This window comes from Girardinichthys multiradiatus, chromosome 4 (assembly GCF_021462225.1).
Source record: "Girardinichthys multiradiatus isolate DD_20200921_A chromosome 4, DD_fGirMul_XY1, whole genome shotgun sequence".
Lineage (NCBI taxonomy): Eukaryota > Metazoa > Chordata > Actinopteri > Cyprinodontiformes > Goodeidae > Girardinichthys > Girardinichthys multiradiatus.
This window is the reverse complement of record NC_061797.1, coordinates 14517345-14539138: the sequence shown is the minus strand read 5'-3', so window position 1 is coordinate 14539138 and position 21794 is coordinate 14517345. Positions and strand designations below refer to the sequence as shown.

General features: G+C 38.6%; 1 protein-coding gene across 2 annotated transcripts in view; it reads left to right on the top strand.

Annotated features, from left to right (window-relative positions):
* cd276 (CD276 molecule) overlaps window positions 1-21794 on the top strand; it is a 134945-nt gene that overhangs the window by 25224 nt on the left and 87927 nt on the right. For both annotated transcript variants that reach the window (XM_047363947.1, XM_047363946.1), the window contains exons 3-4: window positions 5520-5870; window positions 11223-11519. In XM_047363947.1, the coding sequence (XP_047219903.1) occupies window positions 5520-5870; window positions 11223-11519 (648 nt within the window). The remainder of the gene's footprint in view (window positions 1-5519; window positions 5871-11222; window positions 11520-21794) is intronic.

Sequence of the window (21794 nt, the reverse complement as noted above, 5' to 3'; positions counted from 1 at the left end):
CTTTAGATAAGGCTGCATGCTGGTGCAGTTGGTAGCATTGTTACATTGCCGCAAGAAAGTCCTGGGTTCGACTCCCAGCCATAAGTCTTTCTGGATAGAGTTTGCATGTTCTCCGTGTATGTGTGTGTTACTTTTGGGTACTCCGGCTTCCTCCCACAGTCCAAAAACATGACTGTTAGGTTAATTGGTCTCTCTGAATTTTCCTTATTTGTGAATGGGTGTGTGCGTGGTTGTTTGACCTGTGTGTCTCTGTGTTAGACTGGCAACCTGTCCAGGGTGTACCTTGCTTCATAGGAAGAAGTGACCCTGTATAGAAGTACTGGGTATAGAAAATGGATGTATATTTCATTTATATAAGGATATTTGTCAAGTTTATTTGCAACACCTCTAGGTTGTTCACCCAATGAATCTGGCACTGCTTTCCCAGTGCAGGTGAGTTCATTTGCTCAAGGTCCTAATGTAAAGGAGGGTGCACCTCATGGCCACAGAGTGAGGGCTAGGTCACTGGTGAGAGAAACTGGGAAGAAAAGACAAAATGGGAATGAAATAAGTTTGACCGAAAATACAAGTTTCTTTTGCTCTGGCATGGCTTTGGTCCTGGTTAGAGGATTAGAGTGTGAGGTTTCACCACACTCTTTGTTGGCTTGTTTCCAGATATTATCTTTAAGTGTGAGCTCAGCGCCAGTCTTCTCTTTTCTATTTCCCTCTTCCATCCCCCCTTTTGTGTATGAAGTCAGTGGTGTGAGTCATCCCAGGCTGCTCAGGGAGTGATTTAATTGCTCTCTCCCCTCCTCCTTTCAACATGCATGCCTCGAAGAGGGCTGTCACTGACCCCTCTGCTCCTATAAAAAACACTTGCGCAGCAAACATCGGGCCACCCTGAAACGCAGAGAAAATATGCACTTGAGAAATTTGTTCAGTGTACCCCGGCAATGGCGAAACAATGCTGCTTCTGCTTTGCTTTGCTGCGATAACTTTTCTGTATTGTGCAGCCCTGCTGAGTGAGTGTGAGCACAAAATGGGGAGATAACCCCCAAAGCAGCAGAGGAGCTTTTGTAATTGCAGCTTAGAGGGGGGGAAAGCCTTCTGTCGCTTTTACTGTGGAAGTCAGATAATTGTTTTGCGAGTTGGAACTTGTTTGGTGTAGACACTGTAATTTAAGTTAAAGTCAAATCATTTTGAAATGTTAGATAGCATGGAGGGGTAAAAGGGACAAAATTAAATAAATAAATATATCATTAAATAAATCAATTTGAATGTCCCATTATAAATAAATAAACAAACATACCATTAAATTATGAATGCACAATTAAATAATTAAATGTTCGATTAAATAATTAAATAGACCTTTTAAATTATTAAATTAATTAATTAAATGTCATTTTTTAAATTAATTTGTTTAAAAATGAATTGTTGTGACTATGAATCTGAAAATATTATTTTATATTTAATATTAATACTTTAATATTTTATCAAATAATATTTTGGTCTGTTAGTAAATAAGTAAGTAAGTAAAAGTTTATTTATATAGCACCTTTCACAGACATTAATGGTCACAAGGTGCTTTACAGAAGTGCACAATTATACATTAAAATAAAACAATAAAGGCACAAAAAATGTAATAAAAACCATCACTATGAGGGTAGTGGTAAATATAATAGTAACAAGCCTATAGTAGCATAACTACATCCAACGCACTGGAACTGTTAAAAAGATTAGCAAAAGAGATAGTTTTTAAGTTTGCTCTTAAAAACTTCCACAGAACCAAGAGAACGTAACGAGAGTGGGAGATCGTTCCAAAGCTTTGGCGCAACAGCCTGGAAGGAACGATCTCCTCTAGTCTTAAAACGGGTGTAAGGGACCTTAAGAAGATTCTGACCCAGTGACCTTAGCCTTCGAGAAGGGATATACGGACACAACAGGGCTCTAATGTATCGGGGAGCCTGACCATGGAGATATTTAAAAGTCAGAACCGGGATTTTGAAATTAAAGCGAAAAACCATTGGAAGCCAATGGAGAGATTTTAAAATTGGGGTAATATGAGCCCTTCTGTTGGTGCGAGTCAGCACCCTAGCCGCCGCATTTTGGACCTGCGGCAGACGAGACAGTTCCTTTTTGTTAAGACAAGAAAAAAGGCTATTACAATTGTCTAAACGAGAAGACACAAAAGCATGAATGATCAGCTCAAGATCATCTTTGGAAAGTAATCTTCTTAGTTTCGAAATATTCCTGAGCTGGAAAAAATAGTTCCTAGTGAGCTGCTTTGAATGATGCTCAAGTGACAACTCTCTATCAAAAATCACACCCAGATTTCTTAGGCTTGATTTAAGGGTTAAGGGTTGTCCTGTGAATACCAGCCCAGTAAGGCGGTGGTATCAGGACAAGATCGAAAAGGGTGAGCCAAGCTCTGACATTATTGAACAGCAAAACTCTGCACACACATGGAATGAATTCACACAATTTCTTAAAATTTCTTAATTTATTAATAAAAATAAGTAAACTCAAAGTCAAACATATTTCAATCAACAAACTCTTTACCATGCTAAAACAATCCAACTAAACTATCAGACAGAATTAAAGAATAACGAAGACTAATGAGTTATGTACAATATAAACAAGTTGATTAAAGATGATTGAAAATCATGACCGAAAGAGTGATGCAACATTACCAAGAATCTGGAAATGAAGTTAAGTTAGTCTTGGAACTAACTTAGGCAATAATCAGTATACCTTTAGACAACCATTCACAATGCAAGATCAGATAAAATATTATTTTATTAAAATAATGTTTTAAAGAATGATCTGCTGAATAAAACCAACCTTCTGGATGACTAATTCTCAACAGTGTCTCATTAGTTGCCTTTATTTATTAAAATAATATTTAAAGAAATATTATTAAGGAAATGTTCAAATATTTAAAGAAATATTTTGGAAGAGAGCCAAATCTTTCTGGAAAAATGGGGCTTAATGGTGTTTACTTAGTTATCAAGTTTAGTAAAATAATGTTTAGGGAACTATTATTTACTGGATTGAAAACTAACAACCTTTCTGGGTAAATATTATTTAGCAGCAAGTACGTGTCCTTAGCTGTTAGCAGTTAAACGTAACAAAAGAAGCTGATAGCTTAGCACCAGAATCAAACACACACCTTTAAAATGCCGTTAATAAAAGGGTTAAATGCAAAAGCGCAGACGGCGCGTTATGATCAATCTTCTGTGTTTAAAATCACCCTTTAAATAAAGTTTGTCTTAACTTTAAAAACCCACAAACACAGAACACAAACTGAGTACGTGCTGAGCAGATAGCCTGCTAGCACTGAGATAGCTGAGTTCAACACAAACAAAACCAAACTTCATAAAATGAAAAACATTTAGATTATTTCATTCTAAAGACTTCTATCTCTCTCTGCCCAAACCTAACCTACTCCACATATATTTATTTCATGACTCCAATGAAGTAGTGTCATCATGAATTAATTTAAACTGTCAACTTCACCCATCAAACCCAGTGGGCAGGATTAGGGCGGCTCCTCATCAAACCCTAAAATCTGATTGGCTGCTTCGCACAGCACGTCATAACAGCTTCTTCCGTATTTGCCATGACTCTGAGGTTAATATCTTCACTGGAAAGTACAAAAATAACTCCAATAACTTCAAGAAATTGTTAAAAAAAATTTTTTACCACAAACTCTTGGTAAGCAAATTCAGCTTCTTTATCCTTAGCTTGGTCTAAAATATCTCTAACCAGTTCACGAGAGAGCTCATTGAGGTCCAGCATGGAGGAAGCTGCCACAGAATTACAGGATCAGCATTAGCCCTGCCTACTGAGTTTAATGGGTCAAGTTGACAGTTTAAATTATTTTATGATGACACTGCTGCACAGAAGCCATGAAATAAATAAATATAGAGTGAAAAAAAAAAGTACTTTTAAATGCATTCATACAAAAATTACATTTAATTAATTTAATAATTTAAAAGGTATATTTAAATATTTAATGGTGTATTAAATAAATAAATGGTACCCTTTAAATTTGTCACTATTGGCCCTCCATAAGATAGAGGTATAGTTTATTTATTGATTTACATTTTCACTTTTTATTTTTATTTAAACCTTTTTGATTTTATATTTAGATAAAAACATAATTTTCACACTCTAAAAGGCTTCCTATAAAACCGTAGCAGCCATGCTGCGAGCTCCACACACTTCACCATACTGACAACTGTGCATTTTCTCTTTCTCCTCTCTGCACTTGTGGGGTGAGACATGAGGTGGCACTGTTCTCGTAGACGAACGGGTTGCTGTCGGTGGGGGTGTATTTGAAGAGAGAGGCCTCCTTGTAGGAATTGGCTGAATGTGATTGAAAATAGGGGTTTGCCTTGACTTGGCAATACCCATTTGTATGAACCCTCTCTGATGAAAGAGCCGTTTGTTGTTAATAGGGGAAGTAATTCTTGCACCTCTGCTTCAGCCGAATCTCCTTCACAGCGAAGTAGTTCAATACTGGCATTGGCTGTGTGATAGACAGGGCTCAAAATGGGGTGAGGAGGTTAAAATGCCAGAGTGATTACAACAATTAGAAAGGCTGAGCATGAAGTGGACCACACGACTTCAAGGGGCCCGAGTGTAATTTTTCTCCCCTGTGATGCTGATGAGTGTCTCTAAGTTGTATAACAGCAGACAGGGATCAATGGAGAATGCTGACTCTTGAGAATACTATGAATGTACTGTAGCCTGCCTGAGATGGCTACTAATCCAGAATGATTATGCAGTGTGGATTTTGCTCTCGGCCCAGTCTAGACAAACAGTTCACTCAAGGGGGCTCACACATGTGCATGGATGTAAGGAAAAATCAGCCAGGAAGCACAAAATTACACATTAAATGTTTTTGCTGCATGTATCTCCCTCTACTACCACCACAGCACCAGACATTTAGCTAGATTTAACTAAAGATTTTACTAAAGCCAAGCAGATGTTGCCTCCATTCCTGAGTTTTACGGCGCTGAGCCATCACCAGGAGGCAAAGCTTTCAGGAACGCAAGAAAAGTCCTAATGCTTACTTTCAGATCCCCTCACTCCTTCCCTCTTGCACTCATTTCAGCTTACCCTGTTCATGCTGCTGTGCCGCACAAACAAACGACGTGTTTCTGAAGCAGCCACAGCGTACATTTCCAAATGCTGCTCTGATTTTATTTTCAAAGGCTTCCAGATATGTATAGGTGTCAGTCAGTCTTGTCTGAACACTGCACACCACATTAAAACTGTGATTCAATGAATACTGTATGTTTACACAAGTAGTGTTTTCTATTATTTATTTTGTATTTTTTAAATTGTCAAAAAGATGATGTATGGTTTTTAAGTCATAGTGAAGACTTTTAGGTGCCAATGTGAATAGCCAATGTGCCAATGTAAATAACTTATAAATAAAAATGTATTATTCATTTGTGACTGAAATTATTTGACTGATTGATTGAATGATTGAATGATTGGTTGATTGAATGTCTTCTTCTCTTCTCTTACAGCTAAGCTGGAATTGCAAGTCCCGGACCAACCAGTGGTGGCATTGCATGGCAATGATGTCACCCTCAACTGCTCTTTCAACCAAACAGGTTCCTTCAATTTATCTGATGTGAGCGTATTCTGGCAGTTGACCGACACCAAACGCAGCGTCCATGGGTTTTCGATGGAACGGGACCAGGTGATAGAACAGGCAGAGGGCTACACCAACCGTACAAGTTTGTTCCCTGCCGAGCTGACCATGGGCAATGCTTCCCTCCTACTGCAAAGGGTGGTGGTTGCTGATGAAGGCAGCTATACCTGCTTTGTCAGAGTGCAGGAGTACAACAGTGCCGCTTTGCTGCTGCTGGTGGCGGGTGAGTCAAGTTGTGAGATCTGTAACAGATGTACGAAAAGAAAACAGGCTATATTTCATGTGGAGTGTTAGGAGCGATGTGATTGCAGAGACACTGGAGAATATAAAATAGAGAACAATTCTTGAACATTTGATTATGCCAGGAAAAATTTGAACGCTTGTTCAGTTTTGGTAGGAAGTTGTAGGGTGGCTAATCATAACCCATGCTAAAAAAAACATTTACAAAAACATCCAGATGCTTAAGCAAAAAAAACACAATGTTAGTCCTCAATGCAGCCGTCTGGGATACAATTCCTGACCCTGGGGTTTTTGCTGCATATCCTCCCCATTTCTCTCTCTCACTGGTCAATTTCTGTCTGATTACTGTAAATAAAGGCTACTAGTGCCACACAAGGTCTTTAATTCAAAACAACTATAATGTATAGGAAACCCTGATAAAAATTAAAGAGAAGCAATGACTGTGGCCTCAGAGACTGTAGCCTCAGCTGTGCTGAGACAGTTACACACCTTTTGCTGTGTGACGGGGGGCATTGTCCTGCATGTCTTAAAAATTGAACACACGGTCAGAACCAGATATTGTGGATGAAGGTTCTGATAAACATTTTCATTCAATCTGCCATATGTGTAAGAGGCCCAACTCCTGTTGCAGAAAGCATTCCCTAAACAATGATCCTTCCACCTTTCCCTGACTTTTTTTCATTCTTGGGGCTCAGTCTTTTCAAGAGTCGATAACAAATACAATGACTTCCATGTGACCCAAATAAATTAAACTTACTTCCATTGCCAAAGTGAAGACTTCTCTGTCTACACAACAGGCTCCTCAACAATAATTACTCCCTCAGTGTTTACTTTCAACCTTGCTTTGAGACTCTACCTTGCTGTGCTTCCTGTTTTGGAAAGGGCCATTTGTGCTGCACATGGACTGTACAAAAATGATGACGTGCACAACTAGCTGAAGGGACAAGCCCCCTCCAAACATTGCTTGTGATTCTGTGGTGTGAAAATGAATCAGATGTAACACCCCTAAAATTGTTTTCTAATTTAATCAATTTTCTTTTTTAAATATGTTTTTCATGGTGCTTCAGAGTATGTGCAACTCAACAGCTATGCTTAAAGCTGCAGTAGGACTTAGCCTGAAAATTTGAACAAGCACACCTTTCTGGTCCCTCCCCCTTGCCCTCGCCTGTGCTACAGTCCTCCCTCCACAGCTTCTCTCCCACAGCAGAGCCTGCCATGGGCACGCAGCTTCCTTTTCATTATCAGTCTTCTTCTGTTTACCTGACTTAGTTTTCTGAGCAGGTGCCACTCGAGAAATTGTCAGTTTTCCTGTAACGTTATGTTGTTTCCCCGCCATTAGCACAGCTGCAGCACAGCTTGAACGTGCTGTGCTGGGGAGGGGTGTGAGCAGCGCTTATGTGAGCCCTGATTGACACTGCGAAGCAATTCCTCCTGACTCTGATTCGTTGTTCCTGACTATGAGTGGTGTATTTAGTAGGACAACTGGGAGGAGCCAGAGAAGCTTGATTTTTTTTTCACAGATAATCTGTCTCATATTCTACTGTCATAGTGAGATTTGTAAACAAATTATAAAAAATACATTTTTACAAAAGTTACCTATTGCAGCTTTATCTCCTCTTTTACTCATTTTTGGATGTTTTGGAGTAGGACAACATAGTGAACTTTACATTCAGCAAATTATTCATTGCAAATTATTTGTTTTGATCTCCAGTGTAATTGACAGACATTCACAAAAACAAGTAATATGAACCTGTGTTCTTGCTGTTTGTAAAATAACTAATTAAGATAAAAGAAAAGCTCAGGTGATGAACTTTGCAAATACCAATAAGGAGAGTTGTGTTTACAAAACGAAAATGCATTTTTGATTCATTAATTAAAATCTAAAATTATGTGTTAAATGAAAATTATTTTTCATTTTTAATTCAATATTGGAAGCTTCCTGGGGTTCTTCCAGACCGACTTTATGATGGTAACATCCAGCCCATAAAACACAGGGGCCATTTCTAAAATATGTTCACTAAAAAAACAAAACGTAAGTTTTTAAAGAACTTTCTTTATTGTGCCTTTACTTCCTTCTCACAAATAGACACATACACACTTGTAGTATAGTTGATTTAGGATAATATCTTCTCACATGATGTAAACAGGCAATAAACAGTTTCCTCTGGGCTGCCGAGGATTGTTTTTTTGTCAATACGCGCTGATTGTGGTCCTTGTCATGGTCAATATGTGCTGACTTTGATTATTAGCTGTTGTCACGGTCAATCAACCATCACTAACATCTTCCGTGCTGTGAGACCATGCTGTCCCTCTTCACAGCTGAGAGCCTTTTATTTATTTATAATGATATTGTGTGCCTTCTCTTCCTTCTCACATTTCTATATCTGTTGTGAGATTGCTTCAGATTCTCCCAGGAAGGATGTGTATTGGGAGGTGTTGATAGCTAACATTTTTTTGATCTGTCAATGTGTCCTGCAGTGACAAATTGGTTTGATTTTATGGTGCACATTATTAGATGTTGTATTTTTAGGCTGTATTTGTGCTTAGTACTGCAAAGCTTCTGCATGCTGTGTTGTAAGAAAAATGAAAGTGGGCCTTGATGGAAATCTGTAAGTCAAATGCACAGCGGGAGCCGGTGCTCATTCTGTTTTTGTGTTGAGAGTCAACTTTTAAAAAAAGCAGCAAACACAAAACTTATTTAATCTCAAATTCAGCTTTAGCCCATGGTTTGCAGTGCCACAATTGGCTTCTCTTGCAACCTTTTAACTTGTGTTTTACCTTGCTGTGTTGTAAAAACGTTTTAATATCTGAGTCTGACAACGGATATTTTTCACCTCCTTCCTTCTATGTTCTTTGTGGCATTGGCTGTGTAGTTTTGGATTCCAGATTAGCTGTCTATTTGGTGTTCTTCCAGGTGCTGCCAGCCCATGTCTTTGTTTATGTTATGTGTTACTGCCTCTGGAGAACCAAACCCCTTCAGGGAGTTGGTTTGGTTCTCTAGAGGGAGCTTCTTTAGAGTAAAGTGTTACTGTTTCCTGCAGTCGACATTTCTGCCTGTAAGATCTCAGGTTCTCTGATATACTAAGCTCCTTAAATATAATTAGGAACTTAATTAGAATCATGTCTGGCAGTTTCTAGGGTGAAACTCCCTGCAGAAAACCTTAAAAGTAGAAAATTCAGTATGTGTTTGGTGCTCTCTTTTCGTCTCAATAGTCTGTTTCACAAAATGTTTCTATCACAAAGCTGCAAAGAGGAGCCCTTTTCTAAGCGGTCTCGGGCAAATTATCAATGAATCCAATCCTGTCCCACAGAATAAGCTTTCAAAATTGAAACAGATCCAAAGGAGGTGGGAAGAGAAACTTGACAGGGTTAACATTAATTGATGTGCCTAAAATTATACCAGTGGTGGGGGATAAAATCTTTATTTCAGTGCACTGCGGTGTGGACATAGCAGATTGGTAATCTATTTACAAACATCAAAAATGTTAATGTATAACCTAAATTTAAATAATACAAAAGTCGTAACTCAGAAGCGTGTAAGTGCTTCAACCAGAAAGTTTATGGTAAACACATAACAGAGACACGAGGAAGTGGCTGAGCAAGAAACACATCCAGTACATGTGGCACTTGAGGCAAGATGACTTGGACCAGAGCCACACTGTATGCAGACGAAATAAAACTAAAATTAAATATTTTCAGATGAGACATAGAGGAGGAACCATATTAGATGTTTTCAACCATGGGCGGAAGAAAAAAAGCTGGTCATTATTTCCCACCGTTAACCAGAGGACCACTGAGCAAGCAATCACAGAGTTTTCCTCTTTAAAGGTCGTTGAGAACTAGGGCTTGCGCACAATGAATTGCTTTTTGGATACAATATCACAAAACTTAGATGAGGCTTAAACTCCTTTACTTGAATGGAAATAAGACTGAGGTGATAGTAAACTGGCTTGTTAACAGTGTAATAGTGCAACTGGTCGTTTATATTCTTTTAGTCATACTGCTGCCTGGAATGTTGGGGTATTTTTTGATAACGGTTTAAGATTTGATAAACAGGTCAGTGCAGTAGTCTAGTATAGCTTATAACATCTGAGGTTGATCCCTAGAAAATCCCTTGAAAGGGTGATTCGCTCTTTTGTATACTGGGATGGAAAACTCTCTTCTTCGTCTTCTGCAGCTGGTCCAAATCACTGTTGCCCCTCTGTTGACCAATAAAAGGTGATGTGAGCATAAAACCCCCATATTGTCCTGGCTGCCTGTACATTTTAGGATTGTTTTTAAGATTTTACTTTTGGTTTTTAAATGTTTAAATGCACCTCCTTGTTGTAGCATGTTCCTAAAACTCTGAGGTCAGGTAACCTGCTGCTTTTTGATGTACCAAGGACTTAGTACATCAATGATTTGGGGAGACAGAGCTTTCTTTGTTGCAGCTCCCAAAACTTTGTAACAACCACTCACTATAAGGATAGCCAACACCCTGAATTATTTTAGATCTCTTTTAAAGACTTATCTTTGTAACTTGGATTTTAATTTTAGTGTCTGTTCAGTCTATTTTCTTATCTTTTATTTTATGTTTTTAGGCACTAGTGGCCTTTATTTTTTGACAGGAAATAGGGTGGAGGCAGGAGGAAAAAACATGCGGTAAACATCAACGACCTGGGATTCGTACCCCCGACACCCTGTTTTGAGGACTAAAACCTCCTTACATGGGTTGTGCAGATTTTGTTCATCCTGTTCTATTAGTTTTATGTTTTTATTTCTTTTTTTATGTACCTGTGCAGCACTTTGGTCACTTTGAGTGAGTAAATCGCTCTATAAATAAAGCTTGAGCGATTGATTAATTCAAGATCACTACAAGCAGCCCTGACCACAGAATCTTATGTGAACATAACTAAGCATTTTTTTGATGCGTGTCAGCTAGTGTCTTGTGAACAAAAACATTGAATGAGACTAACTCCGCTTCATATATAAATGAGCAATAAAAGAATGCAGCAGAGGAATGACATCCCTAAGAAAAAGTTAGATAAAGGTACTGTGAAGTATTAGATCTTGGATCAGTAATTGATTTATAATAGCATCGTAGCCTTCTGAATCATTATCCCTCCTGAAGTAACTACCTATAGCTGAAGTAAAGTCACTTGTTCTGTCTTGGTGCATTTAGCCATGACATATCCAATGTCTTTTGATTGCAAGAAATAATGTACATGACGCATCGCCGTGGTCTCGATGTGTTTTTGCCTTAAATCAACCTGCCAGCTGGTCCTGCTCACCATATGTCAATAGTGCATCAACCCTAATACCTGCTTATTCTTTCCTATTCTCTTCTCTCCTACAGCTCCTTACTCCAAGCCTGAGGTTACGTTGGAGCCTGAATCCAACCTGCGGCCTGGGGACGAGTTGGCCCTGACCTGTGTGGCATATGGTGGGTATCCTAAGGCCAATGTCATATGGCAGGATGGGAGCGGACGTAACCTAACAGACAATATCACAACTTCAGTGGTGGCCAATGAGCAAGGGTTGTTCACCATGACCAGTGTGCTAACTGTCGTGCTGGAGCCCAACAGCTCCTTCAACTGCAGACTGATCAACCCCCTGCTTAGCGAGGAACGCTCAATCTATGTCACAGTCACAGGTTGGTAAAGGTTTTATTAGCTACTCTTTACTGTTTTGTTGGTGTGTTTGAATTTTACCATCACAGAGTCTGCAGACTAATCCTGTTTCCAGTTGAGCATTTCCAGAGTTTCTCATTAAAATGTTGTATGTAAAGATAAAAATCTTTTATGAACCAGTCTGTTGACTGGGTCGACTGGGTAGATTTTGAATTTATTTGTGTCTTTCAAAGCTGCAATGAAACCACTGGAAAATAAAGAACTGTGCACTTACACTCCAGTAAGCATAACATGTTAGTTCTTTTGCATGGTTAAGTTACATCGGGGGGGATGTTTTCTCTGAGTATGGTCAAGTTGATGTTCATTAAACATTTCAAAAGACTAAACATTATAATGAACAAATGAGCAAAAAGGAAGCAACTGGTTCTCTAGATGTTATCTGCAGGATGTACCTTGTCAACAACGCATGTTTTGCATGTTTACCTTCCTCAAATCATTTGATGCATCTTTAGGCTCTACCTGTGACAACATCAGTGTGATGATTGTAATGATCCTTTCAACCTCAACTCAAAGCACCACCCAGTCATGTCTGCCTGGACCTGATGATGTGTTCTGTGTGTTAAATGTGACGAAAATGCCATGTAAGGCAGGGTCTCTAATGGGAGCAGCTCTGTGTGAAATGGCTCATAAATAAGTAGAGGTGGCCTGAGCTGGCTCTCTGGACTGTAGCTGGTGCTAGGACTTGGGCTGTTGAGACGGAGGTCGAGGCAGAGGTCAGGGAGTGCTGCTCCACTGGGCTGGGAAATGACTGTGCTGTCTGGAAACGGGATGGCCGATTGGCAGGACTGGACGGATGAGTGAAGGTGGCCTTTCTAACAGTTTGCTTGCCCTCAAAACAGAACAGATAAGCAGTCAGAAGGACCATTTGGGAGGTGGGGAAGTATTAAACACACAATGATGATATAAATGTCACTTGTTAGTGTGTTGCTGCATTTTGTTTTATTGATGCTCTACTTTACCTATGGTTGGGTTCTATTTTTTAGCAACAATGCTGTGCATTGCAGTTTGTTGGCCTTTCTATTTCCCTTGTATAACCTAACCTTTTTAAAAAAAAAAAAATGTTGTCTAAATAAATGATTTAGGTAACTATTAATTTGTGCTGTTTATAATTGCACGATCAACACAGAGATTAGACGCATATCAAGTTAAACCTTTTCCCTGTACGGGTTGGTTCCTTGACATGGACGTAGAACACTTCAGTGGCGCACAGAGATACGATTCAGGATCTTTAAACACGGCAAACAATCATAGGATACGCATAATTGTGTCTAAAATGGTCATAAAAACGGTTTGGAATTATGTTGCTGATTTGTTAGCATGTCAGCCAAAGTACACACTGGAGTGGCATCAAAGGACACAGATACTCAATCAAATATATTACTGCTGTTGCTCACATAGGAAATTAATGTCATTACCTTTAGCCTGAGTGTCAAGCCCCTCTTATTCCTGGGGCTGATTTATTTTTGAAATGTCAGTGAAAAATTAAATACCACAAATCATACCCTAAGAGTTATTGGGTTTTCCTGTTTCTTTGGATTCAGAAGCAATAGGTGTTAATACGTAGTTTTTTGTATGAAGCTGTAATTTGACACGCAACTGTTTCTGATTTTGACTGGTTCTGATTTTTTAATTAAAGGACTATATAGAATACAAGAAAAAAACGTGGTGCACATTCCTTAATAGAGGGTTAAGGATTTTTCTGTATTTAGCCTGCCGATTACAAATCAGTGCTGATCACAGGAAAATTTGTAGATTCCAGTCTCTGGCTTATTGAATGATACATCTTTTGCCGTCATGTTTATTCTTAACATATCGATGCTAATGGATGCTACAGCTCTATCTAGATAAGGATTATATAATAGCAGCAGTAGTTGCAAGCTCTATGTTGATTCAGTGATGAAATTGTTTTTTGGTGGTGAATAGTTATTTCAACACATACTGTATTAAGTCATACAGGTACGGGGAGGGAAATAATTGTCAGAACTCCTTCTGATTTAATAAGCTTGCTCTCCCCCAAGCAAAAGAACAGCCCCTATTTTTATATGCATGTTCTCCCCGTGCATGCATGGGTCCTCTCCAGGTAGTCCGGTCTCCCCCCACAGTCCAAAAACATGACTGTTAGATTGATTGGTCTTTCTAAATTGCCCTTAGGTGTGAATGAGTGTGTGCATAGTTGTTTGTCCTGTGTGTCTCTGTGTTGTCCTGCGATGGACTGGCGACCTGTCCAGGGTGCCCCGCCTCTCGCCCGTAGACTGCTGGAGACAGGCACCAGCTCCCCCGCGACCCACTATGGAAGAAGCGGGTATAGAAAATAGATGGATGGATATATATTTATGATTGAGTGAAATAAGTATTTGATCCCCAAGCAAAACATGGCTTAGAAATTGGCAGAGAACCCTTTGTTGGCAAGTACATTGCCAACCAAGGCAATGTACTTGCCTTTTTTTTTTTTTCTCTTGCTCTCGGTGGAAGACACACGTGTTTTCTCTCTCTCCCTCCAAACTGGTCCCTACTTCTGCTTTTTGTCTGTATTTTTCTCAGAGCCTCACTTTGTATATCCTCCAAACGTTTAAATTATGGATTTGGTCAGCTGGACTCTCAACGTAATTGATCAAATTTTTTTATTTTCAAAGGGAAGACAGGGTAAAGGAGACCCTCTTGTCCAGATGGGACGTTCTTCTCTGGATACACAATGGATTCTTAGTGGAAGATTGTGTGCCTGACTACGATGTCGGTCGAGGACATAGAAAATGTGTACATATTTGGACTTTTGATAAAAGGATTTCTGCTTTCTGGAGTTGGTGGTTACCTGGCTTATCAAGTGATTCGCAAAACATGGGCAGCTGTTCAAAGCATTCCAAAGCTGCCTGCGATGTTGGATGGAGTCTGTAGAACGATCAACACTCAGACTGGAATGTTAAGAGAGCAGAATCGCAAGCTGGACACGATTCTTGAACAAAATTGCAGCCTGGCAGCGGTTGGACTCAGAGGCTAAAGGATATAATCTTGGAGAAGTTGTATGCTCGAGATCTGCGGAAAGTACCAGAAATTTGGCTATTTGGATTCGAAATTGAGACATACCAGTAAAACTCTTAAGGTAGTTGGAAATTCACAACTGCCTGAACCACAACATTTATTGTTTTTCTAAATCTGGCTCCCCAATGTGGCTTTGGCAACTTCTGCTAACTGGCTATCGATAAAATATCTCCTGGATGTTACATAAACACGACGCTCTTCCCCAGCACTCCCCTACCAGCTGTGTGCTGATAGGACTATGCGGCCGATTGATAAAACTTCCACCTCTCTTCTCAAGGACAATGGCGCTTCTATCAGTGTTGACAGTCTAATTCTTGCAAACACATTCAGACTTATATATTCGCACCACAAGATTCCTCCGTACCCTTGCTAAATCTTTACTTATGTGTGTGTTGCTTACCCCTGCTGAGGTTTTTTGTACTATTTACTGAAATATGATTTTTTTTCCCTCCTATCTTACTTTACCTAAATGTGTGATTTCATTACTTTTCATAGATTTTCAGATTTCTCAGAAGGATTACCAGCAAAAGCCAATTATTATTAGTATTTCATTACTTTTTCATTGATTTTTAGTTTTATCAGAAGGATTACCAGTGAAAACCAAATATTATTAGTAATTTGGACTTAAGCTACTCTTACACCAATGACCCAGCTTTCTTAATTACACTACAATGGACTGTTATTACTTAGTTCAACTTCAGTACCAGTAAAAGCAAGATATTATTAGTACCTGAAAATGTGGTTAAAGCTGTTTTGTACCAGTGACTCAGCTTCCTTAGTTAGAATTCAGTGAAATGATGAGACTATTAGATTTCTCAGAAGGATTCATAGATTTTTAGATTTCTTAGAAGGATTGTAGTATCATTGTGTGAATGCTGAATGCATTCACAGTATTGAGACACTGTTTCTCTTTATTATATGTATCTAATACTTTTTTTGACACCTATCTCCTCCTTCATACTTTGTGCTATTTCTGCCATTCAACTTTTAAAATGTTCAGCTCATTTAGGACATTACGGCTATGACTTTTGGTATTAATACTTTTTATACTTTTTAAAATATTCAGATTTTTGTGCCATTTTTTGGCCCGTTGAAATTAATGGAAAATCTTAAAAATTCCGCAAAATTCAGCTAAAACTTTGTGCTCTTTCACAGCTTACTACTTCTACATACTTTCAGCTAGAAATCCCATTCAACTTTTAAAATGTTTACAAGCCATCAAGCTATCTTCAAATAATTCAGCCTGTTCATATCTGTTGCAGTTCTTCTATGATCGCGATTTTATAATGTAATCCTATGGCGGGATTTGTCAGTTGCTGGAGTGTACACTCTAGGTTTTTGAATAACCTGAGAAGGAACAAACAAACACTCCTCACTCGCTTAATGTTCACTCTACTGACACAAATGATATATCAAACCATAGGATTCTCTTTCAAGATTCAGAAAATGTCACCCTCATTGATGTGGGACTAACAGATTTCCAGCAACATGCCCCGAAGCAACGCAAAGTCAACACACCCTGAATGGGAAACTTATTAACTTAACTTAATTTCAGAAAAAATCTGAGCAAAAAATCCTTAAATTCACATTTGTTCGAATTGCCGCCTCTCATAAACCGTTCACGTTAGAGACATGAGCTTTGCACCAATTAATCTTCAGACCTTGCTGGCGCTCACAGTGAAGGAATTGTTTTGATACCTTTTATCGTTTTGTCATAAAAAAGGTTTGTTTAGGAGTACCAAATCTGTTCTTCCCAAAATCGCTTGAAATTTTAAAATTTAAAAATTATCCACTTTTCTACACTGTCACATCTCCTACACGGATTTATGTAGACACATGAAAATCTCGAGGGTTGTTCACCGATCCCTGCTGATACCTACGGTCCAAAAATGTTTTGGATACATTTTATCGTTTCCTCGTGAAGTAGGTTTGTTTGACAGTGAAAAATTCACCTTCACTCAGGTAAAAAATGGTCACAATTATCCACTTTTTCACAGGGTCACACCTCCCAGACAGATGTTTGTAGAAATTTGAGAAGCTCCATGATTGTTTAGCAAGGCCTGCTGATTAATACAGTGCATGAATCAAATTGATAGCCCTAATAGTTTCCGAGGTATTAGAAGTTGTTCGAGAGCATGTCCAGGCATTTTTGTGTTTTTCACCATTTTTCCCTTTCTTTTCACCTAGCGTTGTGCCTTTATTATTATATTTTCAACAAAAATGTGTTAATCTTCACGTTCCCCTGTCCGTTCTGAGAAAAACGGTCCAAGAATGACGTTGATAGCCCTTACAGTTTCCGAGTTATGGCCAGTAGTTCGGGAGCATGTGCCACCATGTTATAAAGCCAGGCCATGATGAGACACAAAGTGTGGTGCTGCTGTGAGTGAGAAACAGTAGCTGTTGGGCGCTCATTAATTACCATAGCAACAGAACACAGCTGCCAGTGAACTTAAGTAACCTCTGAAAGAGAGTGGCTCTGAGGCTGAGCCCAGGCCATAAGCTTCCATGAGTGATCACAATAAGTCAGTCATAGCTGACAACCACATTAGACTTTCAAAATAAGACCTACACATACTTTTTTTCACACTGAACATCAACCTTCCATAGTTACTAATGATTTTTTTAAAGCTGATAATAGCATACACAATGATTTCAGACGAGCAAGTAGGTTCTATATGACTAATGGAAATAACCCAGACTTGAAAGGACAACCCTGCTAGATTTTCAAAATAAGACAAAACATGCTCTACCAAACAAAAGCATTTACATTTTAAACTATAGAAAATTGCAGCACCGGGCTTCACACTAATGTTGGGGCTCATCCAGTGTAGGAAATAGGACCAGGTCAGCCCTTTTAAAATAAGGCTTACTAAAATTTTCAAAATAAAAGGCTCAACCTTCCATAGTTACTAATGATTTATTTAAGCTGATAATAGCATAGACAATGATTTTAGAACAACTAACGGAACTAACCCAGACCTGAAAGGACAACCTTGGTGGACTTTCAAAATAAGACAAAACATGCTCTACAAAATAAAAGCCTTTACATTTTAAACTATATATCATTGCAGGACTGGACATTACACTACTATTGGAGTTCACCCAGTCTTGGAAATGGTACTATGCTGGTCCTTTGAAATAAGGCTTATTGAAAATTTTTTAATAAAAGCCTCAGCCTTCCATAGTTGATTTTTTTAAGCTGATAATAGCATACACAATGATTTTAGAATAGCAAGCAGGTTCTTTATATCTAGTGGAAGTACACCAGACCTAAAAGGGCAACTATACTGGACTTTCAAAACAACACCTAGACATACCCTACAAAATAAACGTCTTCACATTTCACACAGCGATAATTGCAGCAATGGTCTTAACGCTATTGCTGGGACTCAGAGATGGACATGGATCTACTTTATCTTTTCAAAATTAATTCACTGATATTTACAAAATAAGAGTCTCAACATTCCTTAGTTGGGGCCTGCCATAGCAATGAAGGGAGAGCAGTGAGTGGCCTGACTCCCATGCCATTGCCTTGTGGCACCTATTACTACACATCTCTAAACTGGACTCTTTATTTATTGGCGACTACCACAGCAATGAAAGGCCGCATGATTACTGGTGAAACAAGAACAGGTCTAGATAGACATCTTAACCTTCTACCCTCAATCATGATGCACACTGTTCTGTTGCTTTGGTTCTGCACATCAGCCCCACAACCTTTGGCTCTGGTCCGAGAAGCACGGACCAAGAGGCAGGCCCCGTCTAAATTTCTTCAGAAATTTTCTAGTTTATTAATATTATTATTGTGTGAATGCTGAAGAGTGAATAATTTTAAACGGCTCTTTCTCCTCTCTTCTCTCTTAGCTGAAGAACACTTTTGCGTTTTTTAGGCAATTTCTTGGTTGTTTTTGTGTTTCTTCAGCGTATTTGTTGTTAGTTAATTTTTTCTGAAATTTCTGCTATTTTTTTATGTATTTTAGCACAGACTTCAACTTCTTAGGCTATATTTTTGCTTCAGTCTATGCTTTTTCAGCTCATCTATGGGCAGCTCTATCCTGCTTTTTTAAAGTTTTTGTCAGTTCTTGCATTTCAACAGCTCTTTCAACAAGTAATTTTGAGGTAACTTTGCTAAGCTGTTTTATAGCTAATAGGTTTCCTGCTCAAACAGATCAGATGACAGTTTTTCTTTTCCTGTTTCTGCTATATCTACTAATTTATCAGATTTCAGCAGATTTTCTGCAGTCAATTTCAGCTTGTTTCTGCCAGCTTTGAGCTAAAAAATTCAGCTTACAACATTCACACTGCATTTTCGCAGGAAATGCACATTTTTTTAGTTTGATTTGTTTTTCTGTGTCTGTATCTGTCTTTATTTTCTTTGTGATTGTATTGTAATTGTATGTACAGCGCTTTGAGTGTCTCGTTACTGAAAAGCGCTATATAAATAAACTTACCTTACCATACCTTACCTTACCTTACCTTACCTTACCTTACCTTACCTTACCTTACCTTAAGACATTTCTGATTGTTCAACAAGCTTTACACATATCACAATGGATTTTGATCAACTAATCTTTTCAGAAACTCTCCAAAACCCTTTGGTTTTTTATGCTGATTGACACGATTTGCCATGACCCTAATTTGTTTCTTCTTTAGCAACTCCTTTGTTACCATAGCAATGGTCATGTCAAGCTGGATGACCCAAATCATGAGCCATCTTTAGTCTATGGATCTCTCTCTGCTTTGAACTCACTCTGTGCCCTTTGGAGAAAAATGCCCTCCAAAGAATAATGTTTCCAATAGGGACAGGTGATATGGACTTAAGGGTTCATCACAATATTTTGTGGTATTTATTGTAATACCAATAAATGTGATAATAAACAGTATTTAAAAACCTATTGGGGTCTTTTTTTTAAATAGACTGCAAATCTGGAACAGCACGTCACTGCAGTCACAGCCCCACAAACACAGATAATGCTAATATAAAAAACCAACAAAACTGCCTGTTAAAAGAAAAATCAAACAGGAACAACAACTTACAGATGATTGAATTGGCTACTTCAGGATGCCACACATATTAAATAGTGGAGTTTTATAACTAAACAGCACACACATAGACTACTTTTCAGCATAATTTTAAAAATAGTGATATTTACTGCAACTCTGTACAGTAGAGACAAATTGTAAAAATAACAATCCCAACAATACTTTTAGTTTTGGGGGTTTGTAAATATCATATTTATCATGATAAATCAAGATTCTTGTGACATAAAAAATAATTCACATTAATGATAAAGATACAACAATTTTACATCCATGGTTTCCACTTCCTAGATTGGTTGTGCACATGATGTTGTCCGAATCAAACTCAGCTTTTCTCCTACAAATGGGAGGGTGAGGTTGAGCTTAATTTTGGTATTATTCAGCCATAGCACTCAAGCCTTTGCTGAATCATTTAGATGTTCTCTTGCAAAAGATGCAAGACTACAGAGCATTACAGTGTAGTGTCTTACCAACTGTATTTTTGGTGACTGGTTCAAACTGCCTTCGGCTCATTAACAAGCTGCTCCTGTGCACCTATGGGCTGATCTTCACCTTTCTCATGATCATCCTCACTCCTTAGGAGAAGATCTTGCATGGGTCTCCAGATTTTAATAACCAACAGCTGTCACTTTCTCACCAACCCTTTTGCTGAATACATTGTAGCCCATTCCAGCCTTTTGCAGATCTACTATCTTGTCCCTGACATCCTTGGCCAATTGTGTTTGAGAGGTTGGAGTGGAAGAAATTGATTCTGTGGAGAGGTGTACTTTATGCACATAATGAGTTGAGATCAGGCGTATCCGTAATTGATTGAAATATTGATCTTTGTGCCACATGGCCACATTCTGTCTTGTTGGTAGGGGGTCAAATACTTGCTTCCATCAATGAGGTGCAAATCATTTCATACCTTTTATGCAATGCCTTTCTTCTGGGGTCCTGGTTGATACTCTGTCTCTCCCTATTACAAAGAAACTGTCATAGAAAATTGAGACTTTTCATTTCTTTGAAATAAAGCAAACTCACAAAATAATCAACAAACAAAAACAGTTTTATCAAGGAGTTATTTTCCACCCAAATAATCAGTTCTTATAAAACTGACAGGCCTGTTTGTAAATGGAAATAATAAACTCAGAATGAAATGTAAATGAACCAGGAAATGAAAGAACCAGGAGCACAGTGAAAGTCTGAAGAGAACTGAAACTATATAGTATTATATAGCAAAGGCTTTAAAAAGGACAGCGAAGGAAACACATCCACACATAAACCTAGGAAAAACCTGTAATTAAAGCGTCAGTGACTGTGGTTTTCTGCAACTGGGTGCACATGAATAAGAGTAATTTCTCAGCTGGAGCGCTACAGCACAGCTTGTGGATGGTCCAAGCTGTTTGTAAATACACAGAAGATTTATAGTATCGCGCGTAGCAAGATACAGGGGGGGCTTGTTTGAAATAAACCCACGTTTACATTTGTTTACAACAGCTGGTGTGTGTTTAACAGTTCCTGTAATTAATTTTGACCTAGCAGAGCTCTTCCGCTGGAATAGCCTGGTTGGTAAAGCAAATATTCCGCTGTATACACAATGAAGTAAACACACAAACACTTGTCCCACTCAGCCAGTGGCGAATCCAAATATGTGTTAATGAAATCTTCTTAACATTCTGAAAGGTCAATGAAAGAAGAAAAACTGACAGAAACTGGAGAGTTGTAAGAAGAGAGAGAGGGGCAGGTAGAGAGGGAGCAAGCATGTTAAAAATTTCACACTCCTCCCAATCTCTGATTGAAAAATTACAATTCTAATACCGATCTCCCCTGGGCAGAACAGGAGCTGACAAGGTTAATTTTGAGAAAATGAACCCTTTACCCATACCGAGCAGGACACCGTGTGCTCTGCAAGTTGAGTCTATGCCAAGTCAACCAAGTTAATGCCACTCTTTTTCAGAGGTACCACACGTTAAACTGGTCCACAAAATAATTACTCCACCTCCACATAAAGTTTCACAATCTCTAAGACAGAGGGTTCTGTAAACACACTGCAGAGTGCTGGTCAGGTTTTCAATAGTGGGCTGGAGTTTGTGTGTTTGGGATATTGATAGATTTACAGAGGGAAACGAGGCCTGGATATGGACAGACCCACAGGAACCGCTGGTATTAATGAACAGTTG